At 46.7% G+C, this 18,532-nt stretch overlaps 3 protein-coding genes and 1 long non-coding RNA gene across 11 annotated transcripts in view; 3 read left to right on the forward strand and 1 right to left on the reverse strand.

Moving 5' to 3' along the window:
• LOC131186354 (protein S100-A16-like) overlaps positions 1-18,532 on the reverse strand; it is a 54,565-nt gene that overhangs the window by 31,705 nt on the left and 4,328 nt on the right. For 4 of the 5 annotated variants that reach the window (XR_009152358.1, XR_009152357.1, XR_009152356.1 and 1 more), the window contains exons 2-3: positions 15,655-15,779; positions 10,794-10,888 (exon numbers count right to left, since the gene is read on the reverse strand). The gene's annotated coding sequence lies outside the window, so the exon portion shown is untranslated. The remainder of the gene's footprint in view (positions 1-10,793; positions 10,889-15,654; positions 15,780-18,532) is intronic. The other variant, XR_009152360.1, reaches the window with a different exon arrangement.
• Positions 2,330-4,774, forward strand: LOC131186353 (protein S100-A16-like). The gene is made up of 3 exons (XM_058159825.1): positions 2,330-2,528; positions 3,291-3,442; positions 4,221-4,774. The coding sequence occupies exons 1-3, from the start codon at positions 2,522-2,524 to the stop codon at positions 4,356-4,358; spliced, it is 297 nt and encodes a 98-aa protein (XP_058015808.1). The 5' UTR covers positions 2,330-2,521; the 3' UTR covers positions 4,359-4,774.
• LOC131186346 (protein S100-A16-like) lies at positions 5,775-9,306 on the forward strand. 2 transcript variants are annotated; one of them, XM_058159814.1, is made up of 3 exons: positions 5,775-6,053; positions 7,675-7,850; positions 8,814-9,306. In XM_058159814.1, the coding sequence occupies exons 1-3, from the start codon at positions 6,011-6,013 to the stop codon at positions 8,946-8,948; spliced, it is 354 nt and encodes a 117-aa protein (XP_058015797.1). In that variant the 5' UTR covers positions 5,775-6,010; the 3' UTR covers positions 8,949-9,306. The 2 variants fall into 2 exon arrangements, with proteins under 2 accessions (XP_058015797.1, XP_058015796.1); XM_058159813.1 differs by having other exon boundaries at positions 5,784-6,053; positions 7,672-7,850; positions 8,814-9,292.
• On the forward strand, positions 15,686-18,500 carry LOC131186360 (uncharacterized). Of its 3 annotated transcripts, none has more exons than XR_009152362.1 (3): positions 15,686-15,831; positions 16,940-17,224; positions 18,291-18,500. It is a non-coding gene; the product is annotated as an uncharacterized LOC131186360 (long non-coding RNA). The 3 variants fall into 3 exon arrangements; XR_009152363.1 differs by having other exon boundaries at positions 15,697-15,831; positions 16,972-17,224; positions 18,291-18,499; XR_009152364.1 differs by having other exon boundaries at positions 15,697-15,831; positions 17,007-17,224; positions 18,291-18,494.

Raw genomic sequence — 18,532 nt, forward strand, 5'->3', positions numbered from 1 at the left:
CCGTTGCTTCTTGTTCTGCCTTCTGGTGCTTTGAATAGAATAGAATAGAATTTTTATTGGCCAAGTGTGATTGGACACACAAGGAATCTGTTTTGGTGCATATGCTCTCAGTGTACATAAAAGAAAAAAATACGTCAAAGGTACAACATTTACAACACAAATGATGGTCATAGGTTGCAATTTAACTCTTAATGATAGCAACAAAAAGTTACAGTCATACAGTCATAAGTGGAAAGAGATTGGTGATAAAACGATGAGAAGATTAATAGTAGTGTAGATTTAGTAAATAGTTTGACATTGTTGAAGGAATTATTTGTTTAGCAGAGTGATGGCCTTCAGCAAAAAATGGTTCTTGGATCTAGTTGTTCTGGTGTGCAGTGCTCTATAGCGTCGTTTTGAGGGTAGGAGTGGAAACAGTTTATGTCCAGGATGCGAGGGATCTGTAAATATTTTCACGGCCCTCTTCTTGATTCGTGCAGTATACAGGTCCTCAATGGAAGGCAAGTTGGTAGCAATTATTTTTTCTGCAGTTCTAATGATCCTCTGAAGTCTGTGTTTTTCTTGTTGGGTTGCAGAACCGAACCAGACAGTTATAGAGGTGCAAATGACAGACTCAATAATTCCTCTGTAGAATTGGATCAGTAGCTCCTTGGGCAGTTTGAGCTTACTGAGTTGGCGCAGAAAGAACATTCTTTGTTGTCCTTTTTTCATGATGTTTTTGATGTTAACTGTCCATTTTAGATCTTGCAATATGATAGAACTTAGAAATTTGCATTTATATCCCGCCCTTCTTTGAAGACTCAGGGCGGCTTACACTATGTCAAGCAATAGCCTTCATCCTATTTGTATATTTATATACAAAGTCAACTTTATTGCCCCCAACAATCTGGGTCCTCATTTTACCTACCTTATAAAGGATGGAAGGCTGAGTCAACCTTAGGCCTGGTGGGGCTTGAACCTGCAGTAATTGCAAGCAGCTGTGTTAATAACAGACTGTCTTACCAGTCTGAGCCACAGAGGTCCTTAAAATCTTAAGGTCTATTTGGAATGTGGTGACCAAAACTGGATGCAGGATTCTAGATGTGGCCTTACTAAGGCTTTATCGAGTGGTATTATAATGCCTTGGTGAGACCAGACTTGGAATACGGCGTCCAGTTTTGGTCGCCACGATGTAAAAAAGACATTGAGACTCTAGAAAGAGTGCAGAGAAGAGCAACAAAAGAGGATTAGGGGGCTGGAGGATGAGACATACGAAGAACGGTTGCAGGAACTGGGGATGTCTGGTTTAATGAAAAGAAGGACCAGGGGGGACAGGATAGCATCTTCCAGCATTTGAGGGGCTGCCCCAAAGAAGAGGAAGGGCGCAACTTGTTCTCCAAAGCCCCTGAAGGCAGGACGAGAAGCAACGGGCGGAAACTCACCAAGGAGAGAAGCAATTTGGAACGAAGGAGAAATTCCCTGATGGGGAAAAAACGATGAATCAGTGCATTATATTTGGCTTGGCAACCAGCCTTGAATTTATGGCCATTTTTTAATGACTGCCGTTTACGATGTTTTGATATAAGTGGTTTCCAGAGAAAACTCAACTCGTTAAAAGTTTACTAGACTTAAGGAGAAATTTCATGGTCATGAGAACAAGGAGTCCATGGGACACCTCCAGAAGTTGTAGATGCTCCATACCTGGAGGTTTTGAAAGGAGAGACTGGATTCAGCCAGTTCGCACCACTTTGGGGGAAATGGTTGTTGACTTTCTGAGCAGTTGGGTGAACCGGTTGTTGGAAGAAATCATTAGGGCAGAGAACCGGTTGTTAAATTATTTGAATCCCACCACTGGCCTAGGGTCTCTTGCTCAAGCAGGAGGTTGGACTAGAAGACCTCCGAGGTCCCTTCCAGCTCTATTCTGACTGAGATCGATTGATAATCTTTTAAGGTGCGGCCGCTGGTCAGTTTTGAATTAACAGGAGCATTATCATGCTTGGAGGTGGCTCAAGAGCAGCCGCCGAGGGCACGGCTGGGAGAACGCTACGGAGGTGCCACCGTCCAGGTCCTCACCCCAAAATGCCACCCCGACCCCTCCCTCGGAGACCCTCCCCAAATGGACAAGGACGGTTCTATTGTGTCTTTGGGCTTCTTTAGCCTGGGCCTTGACTGTCCCGTCCTGGAGACCAGGGGCACCCTCTCTGCCCTGCCTTGTCCCTTCGGAGAAGCTGGCATGATGCCAAGGCCAGTGATTTGGCAAAGGTGGCATGTGGGAGTCAGGTGTGGGTGGGTGGGGGTGTTAGTCAGTGTAAAAGTCCAAAGAGGACAGGAGGGATGTGGGGGGGGGGAAGAGGGAGACGGGGAGGGTATTTTCTCTTTAAAAAGGAGCCCGTCCCGCTCTCAAAATCCAGAGACCGGGCGTAACGTCTGATTCGACTAACTGACTTTGAAAGAAGCCAGCTTGGTAAAGAGAGGCCAGTCGGACGGGCAGGCAGACAAGCCAGGATAAGAAAGCCACCGAAGTTGAAGCCAGACAAGCATCATGGAGGGTAAGGAATGCCAGGCACAACGGGGGGGGGGGGGCTTTGGAGGGTAACGGGGTGGGCAGGGGGACCCTTAAGACGCCCACCACACCCCAAAAGCAAGCGAGAGATTAGTGACAAAAACCCCAATTGCAAACAGGCAGCTTGATGGGGCACAGGCCCCAACGATGGTTTTAACACAACTGCACAATCACATTTGCCCATCCCCAGATTTTCGGGAAGGACTGGGCAAAAAGTCCGAATCTTTCTTGAACTGGCTGGGCAATCAAGCCGTCCCCGACTTGCAGCCATCCATTTAGCGACCATCCGAAGAGACTCCGGAGTGTTTTTTTTCAGACTTACGACCGTGACACCTTCCCCGGGGGGGGGGTCATCCAACTTCGGACGCTTGGCAGTTGACTCGGACTTATGACCGTCGTCACTGTGTCCGAAGCCCCATTTATGACCTTCAAGAAGCAAAGTCGAGGGTTCGTTTAAGAGCCGTCTTTCTAACGGAACCACCACAGGGGTTCACTTAACAACGGCGGTAAGGCAGGCCGTAAAATGGGACAAAGCTGGCTTAGCGAATGTTTCGCTCGGCAACAGAACTTTGGGGGTCAATTGCGGCCGTAAGTCGAGGACTTTCTGTAATAGACAGAGAGATTGTATTTTAACCAGAACAACCCACACTTCTCCCTGAGAACGAGGAACACAAAACCACAAAGACACAAAAACTCTGGACAGACCAGACCAACAGATGATCAAAGCAATTTGCCCCCCCCCCCCCAGGCACCAACAGCGCACTCGAGGAGGCTATCGAAACCATAGTGAAGTGTTACAACAAATACTCCAGCAAAAAATACATCGTGGCCGGAAAAGTGGGGATCAAAAAGTCCGAGTTCAAAAAGATGCTCCAAAATGAGCTGAACCACATCTTGACGGTGAGTGGGGTGGCTCCTGAACTCGGGTCCCGTTCAAATTTGGGGCGGGAATTTCAGAGAGGATTGCCAAGATCATCCTGGGATCGTAACCCACAAACGTGAACTTATCTTCGATATCTCTCAATCTCAGTCCCTTTTAAGATGGGTGGACTTCAACTCCCAGAATTCCTCGGCCATCGAAGCTATAAGCAAAGCTGACTGGCTGGGGAATTCTGGGAGTTGAAGTCCACCCATCTTAAAAGGGGCTGAGATTGAGAAACATTGCCATATATAACTCTCTCTCTATCTATCTTCCATCCATCCATCCCTCCCTATCTCTCTCTCTCCATAGCTCTCTATCTATCTATCTATCTATCTATCTATCTATCTATCTATCTATCTATCTATCTATCTAATCTATCATTCCATCCATATCATCTATCTGTCTCTCTTTCCTCCCTCCCTCCCTCCCTCTCTCTCTCTCTCATGCTATATAAATAGCATTCTTAGACTCCCTCTTGTTTCTGACCTGGTCTACCTCAAAGGGCTGGCATACCGAGGGTCCAGGAATAAGAAAAGCCAACGTCCCTCCAACATTTCTAGGGACTCCGACTCCCATCAGGGAGACGGTGATCCGTTCAGGACGATGGGGGCCGCAATCCAGGCAGAGAGAGGGTGAGGCTAAGGGTCCCACTGAAGAATGAAAGACAAGAGTTATACCCCACGGCGCCTCTGAATTGGGTAGGACTCCGTTTTCCTCCTCTGCACGATCGGTTTTCCTCTGCTTCCTTCCCTCTAGAACACCCACAACAAGAAGGAGGTGGAAAAAGTGTTCAAGGACCTGGATCGCGATGGGGACGGGGTGATCGATTTCGACGAATATTGGGATCTGATCGGGAGCATTGTGAAGCCCATCGCCCGCTATATGAAAGAATAGGTGGAAATTAAAGGCGGCCGCTGAACCCAAGGGAAACAATCCACTGTAATGACCCCAAAGCCCTTCGGCCGCCATTTCTATCCCCCTAAATTCCCTGCATTTTGGAGCCGCTAGTCTTAAGAATACCCCACGTGGGGCAGGGGAAATTCGGGGCAGGGGAGCCTCAGAAATTAAGGGAGCTGTCAAACTGTGATTTATACTGCAATAAAGCTTGGCGCCTCAAAACCCAGAATTGCTTCTACTTTCTTCGTGAACTCTTTCTCCTCCAACAAGCTTCCGGTCCTCATCGAGGACGGACGAGGCCAACTGTTGTCTCTCTGCAACAAAACGCACGTCGTCCCTCAACTTACAACATCCCTCACTTAAGTTAAGCAGAAGATTTTTTTAAAATAAAATAGATTAAACATTTACTTTTGTGGCCTCCCCCAGCCCACATCTCGTGGCAGGGAGTTCCGGAGCCTAACTACTGCATTTCCTTCCCCAAAAAAGCCAATAGACTCCTTGGTGATAGAATCAAGAGGCATAGATAGAATCAAAGTCGTGGGAAGTATTGCTGCCGCTCTATAAAGCCTTGGTCCAGTTTTGGTCCCCAGATTAGAAAAAAGAGGTTGAGACTTTGGGAAAAAAAGGGTGCAGAGAAGAGCAACTAAGATGATTAGGGGACTGGAGGCTCAAACATAGGAAGAACGGTGGCAGGAATTGGGTTTGTCCAGTTTAGAGAGAAGAAGGACTGGGGGGGGGGACATGATAGGAGTGTTCCAATATTTGGGGGGCTGCCCCAAAGAGGAGGGGGTCCAATTATTCTCCAAAGCACTAGAAAGGCAGGAGAAGAAACAACGGCTGGAAACGAATCAAGGAGAGAAGGAACCTGGAATTAAGGAGAAACTTCCTCACGGTGAGAACAATGAACCAGGGGAACAGCCTGCCACCAGAAGTTGTGGGTGCTCCATCCCCTGGAGGTTGTTAAGAAAAGACTGAAGCGAAAGACTGGTTGGAATCGTCCAGGGTCTCTTATTTGAGCAGGAGATTAGAGTAGAAGACCTCCAGGGTCCCTTCCAGCTCTCTTCCGATTGAGACCCATTGATAACTGATTAACCAACCGCATTTAACCGCTTGCTAGTTGGGGATTAAGGAGGAGGCTGTCGTGCTTGGAGGTGGCTCAGAGCAGCCGCCGAGGGCACGGCTGGGAGAATGCCACCCTGGCCCTCCCTCGGAGACCCTCCCCAGGTGGGCAAGGACAATTTTTTTCCAGCCTCGGCCTTGTCCCTCCCCTCCTGGAGCCCAGGGGGAACCCACTCTGCCCTGCCTTGTCCCATCGGAGAGGCTGGCACAGGCGATGCCAAGCCAGTTGGCGATTTGGCAATGGTGCCACGTGGGATCGTGTGTGTGTGTGTGTGTTTGTGTGTGTTATTTAAAAGCAAAACCCCAAAGAGGGCGAGGGGTGAGTGCGATGGAAGAAAGAGGGAGACGGGGAGGGCATTTTCTCTTTAAACAGAAGCCCGTCCTGGTCTCGTCACTCAGGGGCCGGGCGTAACTTCTCTTAGGACTAACTGACTTTAAAAGAAATCGGCTTGGTTAAAGAGAGGCCAGTCGGACGGGCAGGCAGAGGGGCCAGGATAGGAAAGCCGCCGGAGTCCAGCCAGACAACCACCATGGAGGATAAGGAATGTCAGGAACCATGGGGGGCTTTGGAAGGTAAGGGGGTGGGCAAGGGGACCCTTAAAACGCCCACCCTAAAAGCAAGCCAGAGACCAGTGACAAAATCCCCGAATTGCAAACAGGCAGCTTGACGGGGCACAGCTGGCGTCTCCGACCAGGCCTTTTAACACACAACCACTTCTGCCATTCCCCAAATCTTCGGGAAGGACTGGGCAAAAAGCCCAAATCCTTCTTGAACGGCTGGCTCGCTGGGCGATCGAGCCCAATTCAGGCAGTCCTCGACTTGCAACTGCCCGTTTAGCAACCGAAGGGACATCGGGAGCATTTTTTTCAGACTTACAACCGCGGCACCGTCAAAATTCAGGCGCATGGCAAACTGACTCAGACTTATGACCGTCGTCGCTGTGTCCCAAGGTCACGCGAGTCCCTTTTTGGTGACCTTCAAGAAGCAAAGTCGAGGGATCGTCTAAGAGCCGTCTTTCTAACGTAACCACCGCAGGGGTTCACTTAACAACGGGGGTGAGGCAGGCCGTAAAATGGGAGAAAGCTGGCTTAGCGAATGTTTCGCTCGGCAACAGGAATTTGGGGGCGGGGATGTGTGTGTTTCAGTTGCGGCCGTAATTCGAGGACTTTCTGTAATAGACAGATCGTATTTTAACCGGAACATGGTCGGCCGAAGAACCAAACGTTGAAAGCTAACCAGACCAACTTTTGTAAGATTTTGCAAAAAATGCAACCGCACGGAAACCCACAACCCTTCGTTCTCCCCGACAACGAAGAACACAAAGACACAAAAACTCTGGACAGACCCGAACGGCAATCAAATAAGAAAAACAACTTTGAAACCTGATCAAATTGGCAATTTTTTTTTTCCCCCAGGGACGCCGTGACTTCATGCGGTCAGCAAACAAACTTTGAAAACCCACTTTTTTTGTATATAAACAAAGCTTTAAAATACACTTCTGGGAAAACATGCGATGGGGGCCGCAAAGCTCGGCGAGTTATTATAATGACCCAAAAAGAAATCGATAAAAATCTTCGCCAGGCTGGTTGAGTTTAATCCCAGAGCTGCTAGTCCTCAGGAAGGAAAGCAGAAGGGGCTGTTCTAGATGCAGTAGCTAAAGCGCCTCAGGGGAGCTGTTTCGAAAAGATCACGTTTCTGAATTCAGACTCGGGAGATTATTATGCAGAGGTGTGAATTTAACTTGATTTCACTGATTAGATGTGTTGATGTATATTGATTTCTATGTACTGATTTATCAAACGTCTAGACGCCCATCCTGTTTTCTCAAACGATGTTTTCATTTTTTTTTAATATATTTTCCATCTCTCTCTCTCTCTCTCTCTCTCTCTTTCTCTCTCTTGGAGGTCTAGTTTGTTCTTCCTGCTTTCCCTAATTTTATTTTCTTTTTTAGTTCCGTTTTTCTTCCCGCATTTCCTTTTTCATTCCTTCCTTCCGTTTTTCCCTTTCTGCATCTACGCTTTTCTTTTGATTTCACTTTCTGTGTTTCAAACCCTGATTTGAATGCCTTAGTTAGGGACGGAGGCCTCCCTCCCTTGCATTGAGAAAGCTCTTGACTTGTTCTTTTCATGCAGAAGAGGAAAGGGGACCAACAGGTGATCAAAACTATTTCTCTCCCCCCCCACCACTTAGAAGCCAAGGGCAGCGGGATGGAGACGGGTGAGACTCCGAAACTCGAGTCAGCTATCCAAACTGTGGTGGACTATTACAACATATACTCCAGCAAAGAATTCCTCCTGTTCGGAAAAGTGGGGATCAGAAAGTCGAACTTCAAAAAGATGCTCGAAAGGGATTTGAGCCACATCTTGACGGTGAGCGGGGCGGCTCCTGAACTCAGGTCCCGTTCGAATTTGGGGCTCTCAACGGGCGGGAATTTCAGAGGGGACTACCAAGATAATCCTGGGATCGTAACCCACAGACATGAACTTATCTTTGATACCTCTCAAGCTTAGCCCCTTGGAAGATGGGTGGACTTCAACTCCCAGAATTCCTCGGCCATTGAAGGTATAAGCAAAGCTGGCTGGCTGGGGAATTCTGGGAGTTGAAGTCCATCCATCTTAAAAGGGGCCGAGATTGAGAAACACTGCGATATATATCACTATCTCTATCTCTAGCCATCTATCTATATCGATCAGTGTCTCTCTCTCCATCCATCCATCCATGTCTCTCTCTCTCTCTATCATCCATCTCTCTATCTCTATCTCTCCATCCATATCCATCTATCTATCATCTATCTATCTATCTATCAATCATCCATCTCTCTATCTCTATCTCTCCATCCATATCCAACCATCTATCATCTATCTATCTATCAATCATCCATCTCTCTATCTCTATCTCTCCATCCATATTATCTGTCTGTCCATCCATCCTTCCTTCCTTCCTTCTCTCCATCCATATCATCTCTCTCTCTCTCTCTCTCTCTCTCTCTCTCTCTCTCATTTCTCTCTCTGTCTCCCCACCCAGCTATACATTCTTAGACTCCCACTTGTTTCTGACCCGGTCTACCTCAAAGGGCTGGCGTCCCGAGGGTCCAGGAATAAGAAAGGCAAAACCCTGATGCCCTCCCCATTTCTAGGGACTCCGACTCCCATCAGGGAGACGGTGATCTGTTCAGGACGATGGGGGCTGCAATCCAGGCAGAGGGGGGGGGCTAAGGGTCCCACTGAAGAATGAAAGACAAGAGTTATACCCCACGGTGCCTCTGAATTGGGTAGGACTCCGTTTTCCTCCTCTGCATGATCGGTTTTCCTCTGCTTCCTCCCTCCCTCTAGAACACCGACAACAAGGAGGAGGTGGAAAAACTGTTCAAGGACCTGGATCGCGATGGGGACGGGGTGATCGATTTCGACAAATATTGGGATCTGATCGGGAACATTGCAAAGCCCATCGCCCGCGATAAACAATAATAGGTGGAAATTAAAGGCGGCCGCTGAACCCAAGGAAAATAATCCACTGTAATGACCCCAAAGCCCTCGGGCGTCATTTCTATCCCCCTAAATTCCGTGCATTTTGGAGCCGCTAGTCTTAAGAATACCCCACGTGGAGCAGGGGAAATTCGGGGCAGGGGAGCCTCAGAAATTAAGGGAGCTGTCAAACTGTGATTTATACTGCAATAAAGCTTGGTGCCTCAAAACCCAGAATTGCTTCTACTTTCTTTGTGAACTCTTTCTCCTCCAACAAGCTTCCGGTCCTCATCGAGGACGGACGAGGCCAACTGTTGTCTCTCTGCAACAAAACGCATCTCGTCCCCCGACATACAACGTCCCGCACTTAAGTTCAATGCAGAAGAGGAAAGAGGACCAACAGGTGATCAAAGCTAGTTTTCTCCCCCACCAAGTAGCCAAGTTCCAGGCGGGACTTGAGTCGGCTATCCGAACCACGGTGGAGGATTACAAGAAAAACTCCAGCAAAGAATTCCTCCTGTTCGGAAAAAGCGGGGGTTAGAAAGTCCAACTTCAAAAAGATGCACGAAAGGGATTTGAACCACATCTTGACGGTGAGCGGGGCGGCTCCTGAACTCGGGTCCCATTCGAATTTGGGGCTCCCAACAGGTGGGAATTTCAGAGGGGACTACCAAGATCATCCTGGGATCGTAACCCACAAACGTGAACTTATCTTCGATAGCTCTCAATCTCAGCCCCTTTTAAGATGGGTGGACTTCAACTCCCAGAATTCCTCGGCCATCGAAGCTATAAGCAAAGCTGGCTGGCTGGGGAATTCTGGGAGTTGAAGTCGACCCATCTTAAAAGGGGCTGAGATTGAGAAACATTGCCATATATAACTCTCTCTCTATCTATCTTCCATCCATCCATCCCTTCCTATCTCTCTCTCTCCATTCACATCTATCTATCTATCTGTCTATCATTTATTTATCATCTATCTATCTATCTATCTATCTATCTATCTATCTATCTGTCTATCTATCTATCATTTATTTATCATCTATCTATCTATCTATCTATCTATCTATCTATCTATCTATCATTTATTTATCATCTATCTATCTATCTGTCTATCTATCTATCTGTCTATCTATCTATCATTTATTTATCATCTATCTATCTATCTATCTATCTATCTATCTATCTATCTATCTATCTATCTATCTAATCTATCTATCGATCTAGCCCTCCCTCCCTCCCTCCCTCCCTATCTCTCTCTCTCTCCATAACTATCTATCTATCTATCTATCTATCATTTATTTATCATCTATCTATCTATCTGTCTATCTATCTATCTATCTGTCTATCTATCTATCATTTATTTATCATCTATCTATCTATCTATCTATCTATCTATCTATCTATCTATCTATCTATCTATCTAATCTATCTATCGATCTAGCCCTCCCTCCCTTCCTCCCTATCTATCTCTCTCCATATCTATCTATCTATCTATCTATCTATCTATCTATCTATCTATCTATCTATCTATCTATCTATCTATCTAATCTATCATTCCATCCCTATCATCTATCTGTCTCTCTTTCCTCGCCTTGCCCGTCTCCTGCATGATAGCAATGGAGGAAAAGACGTGAGGAAAATTTTCACGAGGAAAAGACGGCTGCTGAATCGAAGGGAAATAATCCACCGTCATGACCCCTTACATGCCTTAACTTCTTCGTAAAATCTTTCTCCTCAAACAAGCTTCCAGTCCTCATTGAGGACGGGTTGGACCCTAACTCTAACCCCCAATTCTACGTTCGAGGATTTTTAAGTAAAACAGATTTTTTTTAAAAAACAAAAACTTACCTTGCGCCGTCCCCTGCTACATCTTGTGGCAGGGAGTTCCACAGGTTAACAAATGCGTTTCTGCTCTGCTTCGAATCCCACCGGCCGAGATTCTCCTGAAGGGGGGGAAAAAAGGGGGGGGAGACAAAACTTACACAGTTGTTTTCTTTACGCGAGGCACAAAATAAATAAATAATCAGGAAATCTAATTGAAGTCCAGCTAAAGCGACTCTAAATGATGTCAAAATAATAATAATAATAAATAAAAAAAAACAGGCCTCTGTCAATTATCAGCCTTTCTCGACCTCGATGGGTGGACTTCAACTCCCAGAATTCCCCAGCCACCTTTTCTTTTTTTTATGCTAAAAAGTTTTGCAAAAAAAAAACCAAAAAAAAAAAAACTTGAGTGGGACGGAAGCCAAGTTCCGCATTCTGACCACCAGAGGGCGACCGAGAGCTTTGGAGACACCAGCGGGACCCGCCCTTTCCCTGCAGTGAGCCATGCCGGCCAGCAGAGGGCAGCACACAGCAGTTGAGCAATATTACGGGAAACGAGACTCATTCTTCCGCCTCCCACGCCTTTTTTGTCAATGAAAAGAACACTGCACACTCTCTGATGGTTAGTCGAGAGGGAGGGGATGCTATGCCCTCTGCGCATGCTCAGGAGCTGGGCATTTGGGGGAGAACTTCCTCTTTTTTCCTCCCCCCCCCACCCCAGTGGCGTCGTAGCTTCGAGCGGCCGCTAAGCAAATGGTCGTAAGCGGAGGACTATCTCTAATTTTAAATAGGCACGATTTATACCGATTCACAGACATTAAATTAAATTTAAAGGTTTAAATCAAAGCCTGGTTGATATCTCAAGAGGGGAATTTTAGGCCGGCCAGACGGAGCGAAAGCCGTTTTTCTGAGCTCATCCTAACAACTCCCTCAAAGCTACGCCTGTTGGATGACTCATTCCATTAATATCCAGCGGAGTCATCTCGGCTCCAGGCTTTTTCTGGGAAAATGGGATATTTGTGTGTGTTGGTTGGCCGAATGGCGCAACTGAACAACCCAACTTGGGGGATGCGGGGGGGGGGGGGAGGGGAAGGGCCAATTTATATTTTTCCCTCCCCTCTTCTCTTTTTTTTGCAGCCATGGGGTTTAAAAGACAGTTCGGCTGTTTTTTTTATTTTTTAAAAAAGAGCCAGTGTGGTCGAGTGGGGAAGGTACCAGGATAGAAAGTAATAATAATAATAATAATATCAGAGTGGGAAGGGACCTTGGAGGCCTTCTAGTCCAACCCCCTGCCCAGGCAGGAAACCCTACACCATTTCAGACAAATGGCTATCCAACATTTTCTTAAAAATTTCCAATGTTGGAGCATTCACAACTTCTGCAGGCAAGTTGTTCCACTGATTAATTGTTCTAACTGTCAGGAAATTGGGAGACTGGGAGTTCTATTTATTTATTTATTTATTTAATCAAATTTTTATACCGCCCTATCTCCCGAAGGACTCAGGGTGGTTTACAGCCCGATAAAAATACAAATATAATACAAGATAAGAAACTAATTTTAAAAAAAGTTCTAGTCCCGCCTTCAGGCGGGAAAGCTGGCTGGGTGACTTTTGGGGGCAGGAGTTCTAGTTGCTATGCTCTAAATCAGACTTAATGCAAAAAAAAAAGAAAAGAAAAGAAAAGAAAAGAAAAGAAAAAAAAGAATTGAGTTTTTAAAAGCCAGCTTGGTGTCCCTGATACTGGCCTAGAAACCAGGTGACTGTGAGTTCTAGTCCCACCTTAGGCACGAAAGCCAATTGGGTGACTCTGGGCCAATCACTAGGAGAAGGGGAGTTCTAGTCCCGCCTTAGCCATGAAAGCCAGCTGGGTGACTTTGGGCCAGTCACCAGGAGACGTGAGTTCTAGTCCTGCCTTAGCCATGAAAGCTGGCCAGGTGACTTTGGGCCAGTCACCAGGAGATGGTGAGTTCTAGCCCCACCTTAGCCATGAAAGCCAATTGGGTGATTCTGGGCCAATCACCAGGAGTTGGGGAGTTCTAGTCCCGCCTTAGCCATGAAAGCTAGCTGGGTGATTTTGCGCCAATTGCTAAGAGACTGGGAGTTCTAGTCCTGCCTTAGCCATGAAAGCTGGCCAGGTGACTTTGGGCCAATCACCAGGTGACAGAGAGTTCTAGTTCCACCTTAGATATAAAAGCTGGCTAGATGCCTGTGCCAAACAGTTTCTCTCAGTCCAGTCTACCTCGCAGGGTCGTTGTTGCAATGGAAAACAGGAAGAGGAAGGTGCGTTGGATACGCTGGCCGCCTTGAGTACTTTGCAAAAATAATAACCAACATAACAGATCCATAGAATATTGCTCGCCCACCCCGCCCCTTCCCCATTCCGCCAGGCGCAACCTGGCACTGCCGGAAAAGTGGGAGCGGGGAAGGGCAGAGAAAGGGAGCAGACCCATGGAGCTTCCACACTGGAGAGCAGTCTACCTCCCGATCCCAGAAGCCAGGAAAGAAGACGATCCCTGTGGATCGGCTGGGATCCAGTCCAAGCAGGGCTTCCGCCCTACCGGAGGGGAGACGGCGTGCCCTTAAGTGGATTTCCGCTCCGTGCCGAGACGGTGCCTGGGAACAATGCCGGGCATTGGTGTGCATTTAGCCACGGAGGGTTCAGGACGTGGCACACGGCAAGGGAGGACAAAGCGGGCCACGCCTGGCTACACACACGCACACACACCCCGCACAAAAGCAGCACAATCAGAGAATGCATTCTGCAAGCCGGGAAAACGAGAACGCAGGCAGCCATCCAAAACCTTCCATCAGCATTCTCGCTTCAAAAGGGGATTGTTCGAATCCAGCCGGGCTGCAAAATGTCTCTCTCTGCGCCCCCCACACACACACACGCACTCCCCCAAAAGAGTCTGCTGATCTGTGGGATTGAAGCTCCAAAAACAGGGGAGGGGGGGAAACGACACACAACGATGAGCCTCGCAACGAGCAGGCCGGAGTTCAAACGGTGAAGCCCATCTTCTTTTGTTTCCCCCCCCCCCACCTCCCGCTCCGGAGATACAGGTTTCACCCAAACCGGCTGAGGAATTTAGGTTTAACTCCACTCGTGTCTTTATTTACTAAATTAAATTAAATGTATCCCTCCGTCAGCAAGGCAGGGGAACAAAATGTCGATTGAATCAATGGACGGATGAATAAAACGAGCGCATTTTTTTTTTCGTCCCGTCAAAAAATTGCCACACACACACCCCCACCCCCGATGGACAGGAATCCATCGATCGATCGATCCATTAAAGGGAGGGAGGAAAAGTGTATTTGTAAGTGAAGTTGTTGCCTCCAACAACTGGATCGAGTTTTCTGATCTTTGATGCCGGCTGTGAAACAACCGCGTCAAGTTGAAACCTTGGCTTCTCTTGCAGTTTGGCGTATTGTGTCGTAAAAGGTGTCTGGCTCCATGCAAAAGGGGGGGGGGCTTTGGGGGGGGGGCCCCCGAGGGGAAGGAAGGGCCCGTTTCCAGCTCTTGGGAGGCTGGAGATGACAAAGGGTGTGAGTCAGGCTAAACATTCCCAAGAATTCCTGATTATATCAGCGGGGAGACAGCGGAACAGGTTGACACTTGAAGTGAGAAGTCCTCTTTTTCTGGAATGTTTCCAGCAGACATCAGGTGGCTGTGTGCGCCAGATGTTTAAGTGTGATGTATAAGTGTGTAAGTGTCAGATGTATAAGTGTGAGTTTAAGTTTTTAAATTTAAGTGTGAGTTTAAGTTTAAGATCTAAGGTCTAGTTTAGTTTAATTTAGGGTTTAAGTGTAAGTGTGAGTTTAACTTAAAAGTGTGTGTTCAACTTTGTCCAAGTTTAACCGTGAGTTTAAGTTTAAGTTTAAGTTTCAGATCAGTTTCAGTTTAGTTCAGTTTAGTTTAATTCAGATTCAGGTTTAAGTGTAAGTGTGAATTCACTCATATAAGTGTGAGTTTACTAATATAACTTTAACTCACACACTCCTTGAACTCACATTTAAACCTAAAATCTGAGTTGAAGTTGAAGTGTGAGTTCAGGTTTACCTTTAAATGTAAGCGTGAGTTTAAGTTTAAGGTCTAAGGTCTAAGATTTAAGTTGAGGAAGGTTTGATGTTTAGTTTAATTTAATTAAGGGTTTAAGTTTAGCCAAGCTTAGCTTAATTTAGTTTAGTTATTATTTATTGGTTAAACGTTCTTGCTGTGGGGTTACTCTGGGCCGCTTGCAAGAGTAAAACAAAAAAAAATTATTTAAAAAGAAATGTAAACGTATGGCTAAGAAATGACACCATCAAAATAAAGAATAAAGAAAGAAAGGAAGGAAGGAAGGAAGGAAGGAAGGAAGAAAGAAAGAAAGAAAGAAAGAAAGAAAGAAAGAAAGGAAGGAAGGAAGGAAGGAAGGAAGGAAGGAAGGAAGGAAGGAAGGAAGAAAGGAAGGAAGGAAGGAAGGAAGAAAGGAAGGAAGGAAGAAAGAACAATAATATGAATTGAAGGATTAGTTTACAAATGGATTCAATTTACAGGCAGGCCTCGAACTTACGACCAGAATTTCTGTTCAAGAAGAGACTGGGCTGCCATCTGTCAAAAATGGTGTCGGATCTCCTTCTTGGGTCAGGGGGGTTGGGCTAGATGACCTACAAGGTCCCTTCCAACTCTTGTGAATCTGCTAAGCAAGGTGCTTGTGAACTGATGGCTTTTTATTCACTTTTCATCGTTTATACAGTTTAGTGTTAGTCCTTGACTTACGACTTGTTGGAACCAGAATTTCTGCTGCTAAACGAGGCGGTGATTAATTTGAACCCGGCTGGATTTTGCAGCCTTTTGTTATCCCGGGTGTTTAATTTCAAAGGCCCTGGGTGGGGCTTCCTCGCCTTACCTGTCCGACAGGTCTCGACAGATGGGCTCGAGGCCTTGGCTCCTGTTCTGGTCTGGGCTTGCGCGAGACAAAGGTGGCTGCCGCGATCAGAGGCTGCGGGAACGGCGCGCCCAAAGCCAGAGGAACTGGATGGAGGAGTTGAGGAGATTAAAACAAATTTTAATCCCGAAGCAGAATGTGAGACCAAAATAGAATTAAGAGGGTGGGGTGTGAGGGATGCTGGGAGGAGAAATAGGATATCCAAAAACCTGCCCTTCTGTTCTGAACGCAATTGAAAATCGAGGATTAATAATCTTTCTTTCTTTCTTCTTCTTCCTTCTCTTCTTCTCCTCCTCCTCCCTTCTCTTCTTCCTATCATCTCTCCTTCTCCATTTCCTTCATCTTTCTCCTTCATTCCTCCCTTCCATCTTCTCCCATCACCTCTGACCTTCCTTCCTTCCCATCCATCCACCTTCTCCTTCTCTTTCATTGTATCTCCTTCTTATCCTTCCTTCCTCCTCTCCTTCTTTGCTTTCTTTCTTCCCTCCTTCCTTCTCCTTTATCCTTCATCTCTCCTTTCTTTATCTTTTTCCTGTATCATCTCTCCTCCATCTTTCTCTCTTCCCTCCCTCCCATCAATCCATCCATCTCCTTCCTTCCCTCCCTCCCTTTCTCCTTTCTCCTTCATCATCTCTCCTCCTCCTTTATCTCCTTCCTTCCTTCCTTCCTTCTCTCCCTTTCTTCTCCTTTATCCATCATCTCTTCTCCTCCTCCTCCTCCTCTTCTTCCTCTATCATATCTCCTCCATCTTTCTCTCCTTCCTTCCTCCCTCACTCCCATCAATCCATCCCTCCTTCCTTCCTTCCCTCCCTTTCTTCTCCTTCATCATCTCTCCTCCTCCTGCATCTTCTCTTTATCTTTTTCCTCTATCATCTCTCCATCTTTCTCTCCTTCCTTCCTCCCTCCCTCCCATCAATCCATCCATCTCCTTCCTTCTTCCTTCCTTCCTTCCCTCCCTCCCTTTCTTCTCCTTTATCCTTCATCATCTCTCCTCCTCCATCTCCTCCTTATCTTCTTCCTCTATCGTATCTCCATCTTTCTCTCCTTCTTTCCTCCCTCCCTCCCATCAATCCATCCATCATCTCCTTCCTTCCTTCCCTCACTCCCTTTCTTCTCCTTTATCCTTCATCATCTCTCCTCCTCTATCGTATCTCCTCCTTTCTTCCTTCCTTCCTTCCTTCCTTTCTTCCTTCCTTCCTTCCCCTTTATCCTTCCTCACCCCCCCCCCCGTCTCCATCATAATCAGAACTCAAAGCTCAAACGCTTCCTCTCCGCCAGCTGTTGGGAGATCCACTGAACCCATTCTTCTCCAGTTTCCCAAGATCTCCCGTCAAACTGGTTTGACAAAAGGAACAAAATCTAGGTGAGGCTTGAAACGCAGAACCGGCTGGGAGGGAAGAAGGACCGGAAAGGCGAGAGGAAGGATCCAAAGGATCTGATTGGAATCAAAGTATAAGCCAAGACTGGCTGAATCCGTATCTCCATTGCTGCTCTTTCCCACCCCCCTCCTTCTCCTCTTCATCTCAACCGGGTAAGTGATTTTCCATCTTCCTCCTCCTCTTCCTCCTCACTGCAAATTATTCCTTCCCGAAATCTCTTTGCAAAAAGGAAGCGCAGGCGCCCAGCCTCCTTCACCCCAAAATACTTTGTGAAGTTATTTGAAACCCAGGTTCGTTTCGCCCACTCGGGGTCCCCAAAGCCACCGGACTCTTTAAAAGAAAAAAAAATTCAGAATAATTTCCCTTGCAGAATTTCTCTGCAAAGAAAACTGGATCCTGGCTGCTCTTCCCTGCTCAGCTCCCTCCTTCAAAACCCTTGAAATTCAAAATACAAACCTGTACCTAATCAAAGTGTTTTGTTCCAGTTGCGTTTTGCTGTTTCTCATTTTTCCCCAATAAAGAAACACCCTTTTTCTAAATTCTTGGCCCAAGACAACTGCTTCTAAAAATATATATATATATATATCTGTTTTTTTTTTCTCCCTAATTTTTTTCCCTCCTGTAATTCAGGAATTTTGGCAAATGTTCCTCTTTAAGGCGGATTTTTTAATTTTTCTTTAAAAAAATTAAACCGTGAACTCTATAGGTCGTTCCTGACTTACGACCAGAGTTAAGAATTTGCATTGCTAAGCAAGGCGGATGTTTTTCTGCCACGGTTGTTAAGCGAATCACAGCGGTCGTTAATCCGGCTCGCTCCATGGACTTTGCTCGTCGGTAGGTCGCAAACAGTGATCAAGGGACCCCCGAGGCCACAACTGTCAAAAATACAGACCGGTTACCAAACCGGCCCTAATTTTGATCACGCTGCAGCGGCTACGACGGTTGTAAGTGTGAGGACAGGCCCCAGGTTGCTTTCTTTCAGTGCTTTCAGTAACTTCCAACGGTCGTTAAACGAACAATTGCAGGTCGAGGACCGCCAGTCCCATTAACAAGAGATAATTGTGACAATTGGGATGCAAGTTTCGTATGAAGAGGTCAAAGGATGGCAGAATTCGCGCCACGGAAGCCCGTTCTGAAAGGCGCGACGTTCTTCGGGGACGCCGACTTCCGCTTGGCCGGAAAGCGGGTCGCTCAGTCTTGTGCTTCTCCCACCCCCAGAATCCAAGATGGAGACCCCGCTTGAAGAAGCTTTAGGCGTGATGGTGGAAACCTTTTACAAATATTCGGCCAAGGAAGGAGACAGGTACAAACTCAGCAGAAAAGAGATGAGGGAGCTGCTTCTGGCGGAAATGCCCAATTTTGTCAAGGTGAGGCTCCTTTTATGCATTTATTGGGTTGGTCTTGATGCCCGCCTGGCAAAGCATCCAAGACCAGGAAGGGTTTTATGCCATGTCCTTCCT

This window comes from Ahaetulla prasina, chromosome 17, assembly GCF_028640845.1.
Source record: "Ahaetulla prasina isolate Xishuangbanna chromosome 17, ASM2864084v1, whole genome shotgun sequence".
NCBI classification, from domain to species: Eukaryota; Metazoa; Chordata; class Lepidosauria; order Squamata; family Colubridae; genus Ahaetulla; species Ahaetulla prasina.